Here is a 13,212-nt window from a genome sequence, read left to right as displayed (position 1 = left end):
TGTATTAACACTAAAATCATTAATTTCAATATATGGGATCCTAATCTATTTTATACATTAATGGCACTACTTATCTTCTTAACAAACTTTTTAAATAAAACTAAAATGACTTATTATTAAAAAACTAAACGATCTTTAAAAAATAATAACGAACTTTATCTTATTATATTTTTCTACACTATAAAATATAGTGCAAATTATTGAATAATTCAATAAGCTCATTTCATGAAGATAATTTCATAAAGATAGATTGTGAATTATCTGTGAATAATCTCCAAAAACAAAATTAAACTGGTAAATCATATTCATGAATATACTCTCAAAGAATAAATGAGCTTTAAATATCGAGTCCCTTAACCAACTAAATTTTAAAATATAAAAGTGTCAAGGAATCAAATAAATTCAAATTAAAAGCTTGATAATATATAAGCAATCAAAGCTCAAACTTTGTTAAAAGGAAATCAAGATAAATTTAGTTCATTTTAGATTTAAAATAGCTTAATTTAATTACCACATCAAATAAACTTAAACAAAATCCAAATTACCATCCTAAATAGGAGGATATTTCATGAGTTTTAATAATATATGATTAAAGTGGTCCGTGACCATTACTGTCCCATCACTGATTAAAAATCAATTTCAAATATTTATTTTATTTACGATAAATTTTATTGAGAGCTAGAAATTAATTATAAAATATGCATTTAATTAATATATAGAGATGATATTATTAAAATATTCTTGATAATAATTTACAAAATATATCTTACTGATCGGCATAACCATTTAGTATTGTCATTTATAACTTCAGTATTACAATATACAACAACATCACCCACTTTTTTCTTTGGTCGTCCTTATTAATTCACCAGTCGGGAGAATTTTGATATCGCTGACATCGCGATCGCGAACAAACATCGCAGGGATTCTGGCTGCACAGTCCGGACCATCGTACTCATACGATGCCAATTTATCACTGAAAATGAATTAAATGAACAAAATTAATATTAAATAAATTAAAATAAATAAATATATTTATTTATTTATTTTGTCAAATTTAATAATCAAATAAATAAATTTCTAACTTCTCCATTACCTGCGAGACCCCCGTCCATTCCACGGTCTGCTTTGCTTGGACTCCGTTGTTTTTTTACCACTATCAGCAACTACTTCGTTAACTCGCTTCTCAGGCAACCCTTGCGGTTGATCCAAGACATCCTGATTTTCTAAGTGCTCTATTACCGTCCCATCTCTGCCGCTATGAACGCTCTTAGTTGGGACGTCTGTAATTGACTTGATCGCATCGCCGGCCTCATTTTCTAACTTTATTTTAAGCTTCTCAGGATCAAAGCAACCCCAGACCATCACCGTCCCATCTCTCTTTTCACGCCATGTGTCGATGTCACTCGTTTCTTCAAATAATACATCAAGTTGCCAATTAAAGCACAGAGAGAGGTCTTAATTAAATGTCCATTGCATGATAATAATTAATAACAGAATACAGATTAATTGTATATATATTTAAGCAAGGGATCAGTCGTATATACCTCGAAGCTTTTCTAAGACGCCTTTTATCTTTTCCAAACAGTTTTCTGAAGATTCAGCCTCAACTTTCAGGACTCTCTGCTGCCGCTGCTGCAAGAAAATATAACAAAAGTAGCTATGCGGATTCCTTGCACACAAACCACGATATATACATGATCAAATACGCTAGCTAGCTAGCTACATGGTTTCAGAAATTAATTCGGAGAGAATTTTAAGATTTAATTAATTATTTCCAAAAGACGAGAAAGAACTCTTCACCTCCTTCATAATCTCGTTACTAGTTGGCGAAACGGGCTCTGATGAAGACGGCAGAGAATCGCCCACCTTCGCCATTTCGTTAATTACTTGATGGATCATGTGAGGAAATTAAGGGAGAGCCCCCATTATTTATGGAATGAATCATCTTAGTGGACAGGAGGAAACTTCCTGCTTAAGTAATTAAGAAGCTGCAGTTTGACCGGAACATGGAGTTGGTGTTAATTAAAGAGAAATAGATTAATTCAATTAACTGAAACGCGGAGGGGGCGGAATCAACTACGGGGACGTGGGGCCAAGGCCGGTCCTAGACGTTAAACAGTCTGGTGGAAAAAAAAATCCAGATTTTAGAATTAACAAGCATATCAATTTATTTTAAATTTTATAGTAAAGATAACGATTTTAAATTTTATAGTAAAGATAACGATGATATATATTTTTCTTTTCCTGATGATACTCCTTAATCATTGAGTCTCACTTAATAATCATCTCAATAGTAGCCCTAAAAATTCTCTTATTATCATCATAAAACTTTTATTACTATCACAAAATACTATATTTTGTTTAGATAAAAAACTCACAAGTAAAATTAATAGTGTAATACCTTTCTCCAAAGCTTTTTTAGCTACTCAATATTTATCTCATGTTTTTTAAATATACTACTGAGATGTCCTCAACTGCAATATCGTTCATTTACTAGTTGACTTGGTTGAGCCCCTTTTAAACAACTTGCAACAAAAAAATAAAATTTTTTATCAAGTGCTTTTGAATAGATCAACTAATCTCTATAGTATTTTGATCATTTGAAGAAATCTGAGTGAAGAAATCTGAAGTGAATCATCTATTTGATCTATGTTTGAGACTTTTTTCTGTTAATATATCTCTTATAAGATCTTTTTCCAATAATTTGTCCCTGCACTTGAGATCTAAATTCTCTTAATTTCTAGGATTAAAATGTCAAGTGTAATCAATGAATTTGGTTCTTCACTCACTGTATTAATAACAGTATCATCACTTTCAAAATAATTAATATTAAGTTTAAGTCATCATCATTTTCATCGCTTTCAAGTTCATTCATATCTTCCTCTACACCATTTTCAATGGCTAGGCCTTCGTGCAATTTATTACAATTATTTTCTTTTTCCTCTTCATTAACCATATCTTGAAGTGATGGATTTCTTTATTTTTTTACAATAAATTTGCCAACCGCCTCTCAAATTTGAGACTCAATAAATTCTTCAACTTTTTTTCTTCTTATCAAGTCCTGATAGATACTTGTTAGAGTCGATTTGTAACTAGAGGAGGGATGAATAACTCATCGCGCTAGTTGTCTTGCTTCGTAATGATGATATGTAGCAGAATGATTAACTAGAGGAGGGACGAAACACACTTACAATGCTAACACGAAGGATTTACTTGGTATCCACCTCAAGCTGAGGTGACTAATCTAAGGATCCATACACACAAGCACTCTTCACTATAAAAAAACAACTTATTCTCGGTACTACCGGAGGTGGAGAAACCTCTTACAACACACACAAGTATGCAATTCAACGCAAGGAGAAAAATACAAAGAATACAAATGAAAAACCTTCTTCTTGCTCTCTTGTTGCTTGTAGATACCTCTTTAACCTTGGAAATACAACAACACTTATCTCCAAGAGCTTCGAAGAACTGACGGAGAGTAGTCGGAGAAGTTGTATGAAAATCAGGAGAACGCTTGCGAAGAAGAAAGCGTGCAACGACTTTATACCTGGCGCTTCCAGGGCTCCCAATCGATTGGACTTGCTCCCAATCAATTACTACGTCAAATCCCAACGATCTCAGCCGTCCAAAACCTACAACCTGCACAACGTTCATAACTCAATCAATCGGTTGATCAATTGGGAAGGCTTATGTGTGCTTGCTTCCTGTGATAATCCTAGCTCCAATCAATCACTTGATTGATTGGGCTACTCTCTGTGCTTGCGAGAAAGGCTCCAAATCGATCGACTGATCAATTGTGCTGCTGTTTGTCGTAGCACTGTGTCCAATCAATCAGTTGATCGATTGAGCTTGGTCCAATTTGATCACTTGATCAAAGTGACCAACCCTAGCTCTCCCGAGTCACATATAGGGCTCCCAAACCCAATATCTGGTCAACCATGACCTGTTGGGACTTCTCGTGCTTAGCATCTGGTCAACCTTGACCTACCAGTACTTTTTCACTAAGTGTCCGGTCAATCCTTTGAGTCACTTGGACTTTTCTCCTCGTGCTAAGTGTCCGGTCAACCTTGACCGACTTGGACTTACCGTCTCGTGTTAAGTGTCCGGTCCTCCATGACCCACTCGGACTTCCTTCCACCGATGTCCGATCATCCTTGACCTATCTAGATTTTCTTGTGTTAACTATCCAGTTACTCCTTTGGCCTACTTGGACTTCCCAATACCAGGTGTTCGGTCAACCTTGACTCACCTGGATCTCCACGTGTCTGGCTTCACTCACTAGGTTTTTCCTTCTGCCTAACTTCACTCACTAGGACTTTCCTTCCGCCTGGCTTCACTCAGTTAGACTTTCCATCTGCCTAGTTTCACTGACTAGGGTTTTCCATCTGCCTGGTTTCACTCACCAGGACTTCCCATCTGCCCAGCTTCACTCACTAGAACTTTCCTCTGCCTGACTTCACTCACCAGGACTTTCACCTAGTTTAACTCATTAGGATTTTCATCTGACTTCACTCACCAGAATTTTTCTACTGCTCAGCTTCACTCACCAGGACTTTCATCTATTTGGCTTCACTCATCAGGGCTTTCACCTAGCTTCACTCACTAAGATGTTCACTTGTCTTCACTCACCGGGATTTTCCCACTACCCGACTTTACTCACCGGGACTTTTATCTGCCTGGCTTCACTCACTAGGGCTTTCATCTAACTTCACTCACTAGGATTTTCACCTGGCTTCACTCACCAGGATTTTTCCTTGCCTAACCTCCAGTTAGGACTTTCCCAGTCAAGTATCCGGTCAACTCTTTGACCTACTTGACTCTTCTTCTCATCAAACTGATCAAACCTTGACCAGAGAGGAATTGCACCAACAATCTCCCCAAACGGATGATCGTATCTGTAATTTTCACATATTGTCAAACATCGAAACTCAAACATTAAAACTCAAGCTTGAGTCAACTCAAGTTTAGTTAACCTGTCAACCTTAACCTAGAGGATATTTGCACCAATAATACTTTCAAGTAGGATGCATTCCAATTTTCTACATAAAAATAAACAAATCAAACTCTCAACCACTTATTATATTATAGGCATTATAAAAATACTTATTATATAATGCTCTTTTTTTTTTGCTTTAACAATCCTAAATTAGAATTTAAAAAACTAAGGGTGCGTTTGGTATGCATGTTTTTCATTTTCATTTTCTGAAAAATGCGCGTTTTTTAGAAAATAAAAAATGACTTTTTATTATTTTCTGTTTTTCTAGAAAATGCTATCTATTTTTTTAGAAAACAGACACGAAAAACACAAATCAAATACTATTTTTCAGAAAACGCACGTTTTTCAAAAAATAAAAATGAAAAACGCGCATACCAAACACCCCCTAACTTTTCATACTTCTCTAAAATTTGCAAACTCTACATTTCACTTCCAAAAATTATACATTAAATTTCTAAATATCATATTTGAGAATTCTAATGCATCATACCTCCAAAATCAAATTATTCAATGCTAAAACAGACAAAAAAAAATCCTCCGAATAAATAATCTGGATCGAAATTTCAAATATAATTGAAGATTGATTGTCACAATCCAAATTCCAAAAAGCCTACTTTCAAATTGAAACAATTAAAATAATGTTTAACTCGAAATAAAAATTCAAACTTGACGCTCGATTTGAGACGAAATTAATGGACACCTTCCGGAGCAAAAGCTTCAATAGCTACACAACAGCATTACACAACTAAACTAATAAGTAATTAACCACAACTCATAAGTTTCTAATCAAAATCAAAGAACAAGCTCATATTTTTCTCACCTCGCAAAATAGATTTAGAATCAACCCAAATCCTCATAAAAGACACTGATCTAGGTTACACAACGGTCAACAACAACACATGAGACAACGCACATGATGAAGACGCGCGATGAGGGTGACGGTTTGAGCTTGGAGTCACGGATTCTCTATAATTTTGGTACAAAAACGTAGTCTAAGCTGAGCTCTATAAAAAATCCATGGCCAATTTTTAGTTTCCGATGACCGACAGCTTAAAGTGGCGGTGAGGATTTGAGAGATTTTGGAGATTTTTTTTTTTTTGAACCGTGAGAATAAATAATTCTGAGAAAAGAAAAACACCTCTTATTTTATTAGCCTTTATTAAATAAATAAATAAATAAATTACTAAAAAATTGGGCCCTGTGCGACGTCAGTTTGTAGAAGGATGTGGAACTATATATTAAGTTAGTCAACAGTTGGGAAACTGTGACTTTCATACCCAGATATATAAAATCGGCATGAGTCATATTTTCTAATATCATTTAAACTAGGGTGCCACTCAATTAATTAGAAAGTGATAATTGTATTATAATAGGATGAGAAGAAATCAATTCCTAATATACTCTAAAAACAAAGTCTTTCTTCTACCTTCTAATTATCCTCTGAGTCTCAAAGTAGTTCATGGCCGATGTCACCCGTTTATATGATACATCAAATTGCCGGAGGCCGACAAAAGGCGACTACCTTGATTTTGTTAAAATATCAACACATTTGAAACTGATTTCATCATAATATCACCATCTTAATGTTGTTTTAGTCAAAATATTACCACCTTATAATTACTGTTTCTTTGGTTAAAATATCACCAGTGCTAATTTTTTAAAGCATCATTATTTTATTATTGATTTCATTAAAGCTTTATCATATCTTAGTATTAATTTTTTTGAAATATCATCATGATGTTGATTTTTCAAAGCATCACGTACCACTTTAGTTCAATAAAACATCATTGGTACTGATTTCATTAAAACATCATCGATGTTGATTTCATCCAAACATCACCGCTTTAATGTTGATCAAAACATATTTTCATAATGGTGATCTAAAAATGAAATATTAAAAAAATTGATTTAAGATATATTCCTTTCACTTTCCGTGTCTCGTCATATTTAAAAACTTTTAATTCATCATCACCTCTATCAATTAGAGAAATTATTTTAAAAAAATTTTCTTTTTAATTTTTAGTACAGTATTATATTTCGACTTACTATACAATAACACCACTAACTAATTTGCACTCTCCTAATTTTATCCATGCTAGAATTTAAAAATTTTAAAAACATTTAAATCATCAATAATTTTTATCAAAATTTATTGATAGTCCCAAACAAGTCAATTTCAATTCAAAATTTATTTAATAAATTTCTTTAATTTTCTAAGTCTCACAAACTGCTGATTTATAACCTCAATTTAATGATTCATAACTTTGGTCACAGATTTTATAACCTTCATTGTTTGTTAATATATTAGAGATGGTATCGCTTGTCACAAGCCCAGAGCTCCTATACATAAAAAAAAGTAGAGTAAGAGATAGGCCACTTATAATTACGGTTGGATTGTGGTCATGATCCGATTATAATTGGTTGTGATCCCTCCCTGAATTTATCGTCTCCTAGGTTATAGTTTAGGTCAGGACGGGTGACCAAAAGCCACCCGAAGGCTTCCCCTCGCTTAGCAACAGGCTACGTGACCACTTGTTCACTACCAGTGGCCTCCAGCCACTTGTCCCGATCCAAATTATAATCTGGAGGGATTGTGAATTCAGAGAAAGATCGTAACTAATTACGATCGAATCGCAGCCACAATCCGACCATAATTATAAATAATACATCCCTTAATCTACTGTTTTTAAAGACTAGAAGATCTGTCCCCCGCTTGCCACGGTCCTTGTGTGATCCCATGACGAGAGAATTTGAAATCCATTAGTGATTGGACACTGGTGACTCATCTAATAACCAACAATTATTTTTCAAAACGGTGTTACGAGTGCTGCTTGAAACAGTCAAGACACTTCTAATTAACAAGCCCAGCATGGCCACCGCAAGAATAGCTTCTGCAATACCAATTGTTCCAACATGATCATCAATCACCCAAGAGTCTCAGAACCCGTGCCACCAATAATCACCCATAACAGATCATCAATTTCGGAATAATGGCAATCGACAAAACAATCTATCTGCCAAATTAAGGAAATGAAGGATTATATATAGTATCACCAAAGAAATTAATAGTCCATAAAATGTCAAGAAGATGCAAGCGAGTGACGACAGAAAAATATATATCAGTTATTTTTCAGTGCTACATGCATTCTGCAGGAACAGCTTCCTCAAACAAGGAAACAAAGAACCTGGCCTCTACAGCAATAATATATATGATATATATATCCTTCTCAAAGAACTTTGTCATACCCTTATAAATTCCCGATCGACATGCTACCCGTTAATCCAAATTTCTTTTGGCAATATTATTGTATACAATACAATTTTCTTCGAGCACTTCTGGCTATGAACATTGAGAATCCGAGAACTTCCTGAAATTTATGGTAAATTTCAGCAGTTTTCTGAGTAAAAGAAGCAGAAATAAAATAATCCTCCAACAAGGTAATGTTATGACATGATATAATTTAGGCAATTGGAAAACTTTGATTAATGATTGCCCTAGATGCTTTACAAAAAATAAATGTATATTCCTGATTTTGTGTATAATATAAAAAATATTATAGCAAGACTCTTAATACTAATGTTATGGCATGTTCCAAGAATAGAACAATGCCCGGTTAATCTATCTACATGATAATACTAATTATATTGCAAGATTATAATTGACAATACACCAAATGCCACCAAAACTGTTATGACACTAAAAAAAACTTCAATTTAGGGACAAACATTTGGTACGTATATTATTCGTTACAAATTTACGATGAATTTTGCAACGAAAACCTAATTCGTCGCACATTAGCAACAAAAAATATTTATCACAAATTAGCAACAAATATATTTTCATCGCAAAATTCGTTCCCAATCAGCGTCGAAATATAAACTGTTAGAAATTATAAATGGAAAAATAATCAAAAAGGTTTAAATGCCTTTTGGATGATTAAAGGGTGCATCTAATGAAGAGGTAGTATGCTTCTTAGGAAAGGATGTGATCTACATCACCCATTTTGAAATGGATGGATGAGATCTAAATTGAACCAAGAGGTTCTTATACCCTTTCATATGTATAAATAAAATCCCTCACATACTCATTCACACATTCATTCACTCACTTTCTTCCAAGCAAAGCAAGCATTGCATTCTTGCATTGGAGAGTTCAAGAAGCTTCCTCGGTTCGGAGGCCTTGCGATTTGCAGTGCTGCTATCGCAAGATAAAAGTCGTTGTATCTTGGGAGACGATTGCCGTATTCCGTGAGCACCGTATGTGGGGCAAATTCATCTTAAAGAGAGAATCTAACTCTAGCCTCGACTTAGCCGAAAACGATGGTATACCGTCATTCTGCCTGCGCTCAGTTTGCATCAGTATAAAGCTCCCAACATTTTTAAGATGAATTTTTTTCGAGCAAACTGATGGCTGGAATCCATGACGTTCCAACCGCCGTTCCAATCGGAGAGAAGCCGGAAAAGTTCAACGGAGCCGACTTCAAAAGATGATAGCAGAAGATGTTGTTATACCTGACAACATTAAACCTAGTACGATTTTTGCATGAAGACCCGCTAGCCAGTATGGAAGACGAATTTTTTTTCGAGCAAACTGATGGCTGGAATCAATGACGTTCCAACCGCCGTTCCAACTGGAGAGAAGATGGAAAAGTTCAACGGAGCCGACTTCAAAAGATGACAGTAGAAGATGTTGTTATACCTGACAACATGAAACCTAGTACGATTTTTGCATGAAGACCCGCCAGTCGGTACGGAAGATAATTTCGATAGTAAGGCTGCATGCGATGTGTGGTCGCACAGAGATTTCCTGTGCCGTAACTACGTTCTCAATGCATTGGACAAGACGTTGTATAATATGTATTGTTCAATAGAGATGACAAAATCTCTATGGGAGTCACTTGTAAATAAATACAAAACTGAAAGTGCTGGGTTGAAGAAATTCATCGTCGATCGGTTTCTGGATTTCAAAATGCTGGATTCCAAGAGCGTAACATCTCAAGTCCAAGACATGCAACTGATAATGCATGATCTGGATGCCGAAGGCATAAAGCTGAACGAGTCGTTCAAAGTAGCCGCGGTAATTGAGAAACTCCCTTCGTCGTGGAAGGATTTCAAAAATTACCTAAAACACAAGCAAAAGGAGATGAGACTTGAAGATCTAATCCTGAGGCTACGAATAGAGGAAGATAATGGAAAGATGTCTGACTCCAGAGGAATGAAGCGGGTAGTCGACGAGATGTCCAACCTGACTGAGCCAAAAACCAAAAAGCTGAAGCAATCCAAAAAGAATGCTCAAGGCAGAAATACAAGGGCATATACTACAATTGCAGAAAGTCAGGACACATGTCCAAGGATTGTAGACGCCCGAAGAAACCAACCAAGAGTCAGAAGGATGCTGCGAATCATAACTTCTGATGACATGAAATTGGATCTCACTGCGGTAGTGTTTGAAGCCAACACGGTGGTGGATAACTCGAAGCAGTGGTGGATCGATACTGGAGCAACCCGTCATATCTATTCTGATAAGGCGATGTTCTCCAAGTATATTCCGATAAGTGGAAGAAAGCTCTATATGGGCAATTCCATGACATCCCCGATTGTCGGACTCAGGAAAGTTGTTCTGAAAATGACGTCTGGGAAAGAGCTAACGCTCATTGATGTGCTCCATGTTCCCAACATCAGGAAAAACCTAGTTTCTGGATCAACACTAGTTAAGGCCGGTTTCAAACTAGTGTTCCAGTCAAACAATTTTGTACTTACGAAAAATGATGTATTCGTAGGTAAAGGGTATTTAGAACAGAGTCTGTTCAAAATGGTTGTAATGACTATACACCCTAAATTTGATGGTAATAAAATAAAAACTTCCAGCTATGTTGTTGAGTGTTTAATTTGTAGCATGATTGACTTGGGCATGTCAATAATAATACTCTAAAACGTCTCGTCAGGTTAAATTTATTACTAAATGTCAATGTTGATGAAACACACAAATGTGAAGTGTGTGTGGAAGCAAAAATGACGAGACTACCTTTTCATTCGGTGGAAAGGTCAACGACTCCTCTAGAGTTAGTATATAGTGATGCATGTGACTTAACATTCGTGCAAACTTGAGGAGGTAAAAAGTATTTTATTACTTTTATCGATGACTGCACGAGGTTCTGTTATGTCTTTCTTTTAAGAAGTAAAGATGAAGCCTTAGAAGCTTTCAGAACCTATAAAACAGAAGTTGAAAATTAACTTGATAAATGAATTAAAATAATTCGTAGCGATAGAGGAGGAGAATATGATGCACCGTTTGATGAGTTTTGTTTAGAATATGATATTATCCATCAAACAACAGCGCCTTACTCACCTCAATCAAATGGTATTGCCGAACGTAAAAATTGGACACTAAAAGAAATGATGAATGCCTTGTTGATAAATTTAGGCTTACCCCAGAACTTGTTGGGGGAAGCTATACTATCAGCAAACCACATTCTCAACAAAATCTCTCACAAGAAAAATGATAAAGCAACATATGAACTATGGAAAGGTCGTGAGCCATCGTACAAATACCTAAAGGTATGGGGGGTGCTTAGCAAAGGTCGAAGTACCTAAGCCAAAGCAAGTAAAGATTGGACCTAAAACGTTTGATGTAATATTTGTCGGATATGTCCATAATAGTAGTACATATCGATTCATAGTTCAAGAGTCAGACATTCCTGATATTCATGTGGGAACAACCATAGAATCTCGGAATACGATATTCTTTGAAAACATATTCCCAAATAAGAAGAGAAATGTTCAAAGTGATAACAATAGAAGTTCTAATGAAAATGATGTTTCTGAACTTAGTTGTCGTAAAAGGACTATTGACAATTAAAGCGAAGAGCCACGTTGGAGCAAACGAGCTAGAGTTGAGAAATCGTTTGGGCCAGACTTCATGACTTTTATGTCGAAAATGGACCCAAGAACATTAAGCGAAGCTCTCTCTAGTCTCGACACCCCAATGTGAAAAGAAGCCGTCAATAGTGAAATCGAGTCCATCATGAATAACCATACTTGGGAACTAGTAGACCTTCCTTCTGGTATGAAACCATTAGGTTATAAGTGGATACTAAAACGCAAGTATAAAACTGATGGATCAATTGACAAGTATAAGGCCAGACTTGTAGCCAAAGGGTATAAGCAAAAGGAAGGCCTTGACTACTTTAATACCTACTCACCGGTGATAAGGATTACATCCATACGAGTGTCGATAGCCATCACAGCACTGTATGACCTTGAAATACACCAAATGGATGTTATAACTGTGCTCTTAAATGGTGAGTTTGAAGAAGAAATCTATATGGAGCAACCTGAGGGGTTCGTTGCTCCAGGAAAAGAGGAAAAAGTGTGTCGACTTGTTAAGTCGTTGTACGGACTTAAACAAGCGCCTAAACAATGGAATGAAAAATTTGACAAAATAATGCTATCAAATGAATTCAAAATAAATGAATGTGACAAATGTATTTATGTCAAAAACACACTTGAAGGTCATGTAATGATCTGTCTATATGTAGACGACATGCTTATAATGAGCAGTAATCATGAGGTAATCATAAGTACAAAGAAAATATTGACCAAGAATTTCAATATGAAAGACATGGGTCTAGAAGATATTATATTGGGAAATAAAATTCTCAGGACATCCAATAGGATAGTTTTGACACAATCCCATTATGTAGAGTCAGTATTGAAAAGGTTCAATGTTAACGATCTCTCTACAGTAAAAACACCTATGGATCTAAGTCAACACTTAGCGAAAAACTATGGTGAGCTCATATCTCAATTGGAATATTCTTAGATAATAGACAGCTTGATGTATCTCACAAACTCCACACGTTCGGATATTACATACACGATCAACAAGCTGAGTCGTTTTACGAGTAATCCAAACGACACCCATTGGAAAGCATTGATGCGAGTTCTTAGATATTTGAAATATAATATGAACTATGGATTACATTATGAAAAGTATCCCGCTGTCTTAGAGGGATATTGTGATGCTAATTAGATATCATATACAAAAGATTGCAAATCCACTAGTGGGTATGTATTCACAATCGGTGGAGGAGCGGTATCTTGGAAATCCACAAAGCAGACATGTATAGCTTGGTCAACTATGGAATCCGAGTTTATAGCATTAGAAAAAGCAACTGAAGAAGCTGAATGACTGCGAAATTTCTTGGAAG

The 13,212-nt window shown here is 35.5% G+C and overlaps 2 protein-coding genes across 3 annotated transcripts; one reads left to right on the top strand and one right to left on the bottom strand.

Moving 5' to 3' along the window:
* Window positions 1-770: 770 nt before the first annotated feature.
* Window positions 771-1,964, bottom strand: LOC122009358. 2 transcript variants are annotated; one of them, XM_042565480.1, is made up of 4 exons: window positions 1,804-1,964; window positions 1,548-1,635; window positions 1,097-1,412; window positions 771-976 (listed from the first exon to the last, which is right to left on the bottom strand). In XM_042565480.1, exons 1-4 carry the CDS (start codon window positions 1,900-1,902, stop codon window positions 832-834), a joined length of 648 nt encoding a protein of 215 aa, XP_042421414.1. In that variant the 5' UTR covers window positions 1,903-1,964; the 3' UTR covers window positions 771-831. The 2 variants fall into 2 exon arrangements, with proteins under 2 accessions (XP_042421414.1, XP_042421422.1); XM_042565488.1 differs by having other exon boundaries at window positions 1,548-1,632; window positions 1,804-1,956.
* Window positions 1,965-9,875: 7,911 nt separating this feature from the next.
* On the top strand, window positions 9,876-10,786 carry LOC122001914. The gene is made up of 2 exons (XM_042556902.1): window positions 9,876-10,543; window positions 10,783-10,786. Exons 1-2 carry the CDS (start codon window positions 9,876-9,878, stop codon window positions 10,784-10,786), a joined length of 672 nt encoding a protein of 223 aa, XP_042412836.1.
* Window positions 10,787-13,212: the final 2,426 nt, after the last annotated feature.

The sequence above is a fragment of the Zingiber officinale genome, chromosome 1A (assembly GCF_018446385.1).
Source record: "Zingiber officinale cultivar Zhangliang chromosome 1A, Zo_v1.1, whole genome shotgun sequence".
NCBI classification, from domain to species: Eukaryota; Viridiplantae; Streptophyta; class Magnoliopsida; order Zingiberales; family Zingiberaceae; genus Zingiber; species Zingiber officinale.
Note: the sequence above shows the minus strand (reverse complement) of the source record. Positions and strands in the feature narration are given on the sequence as shown.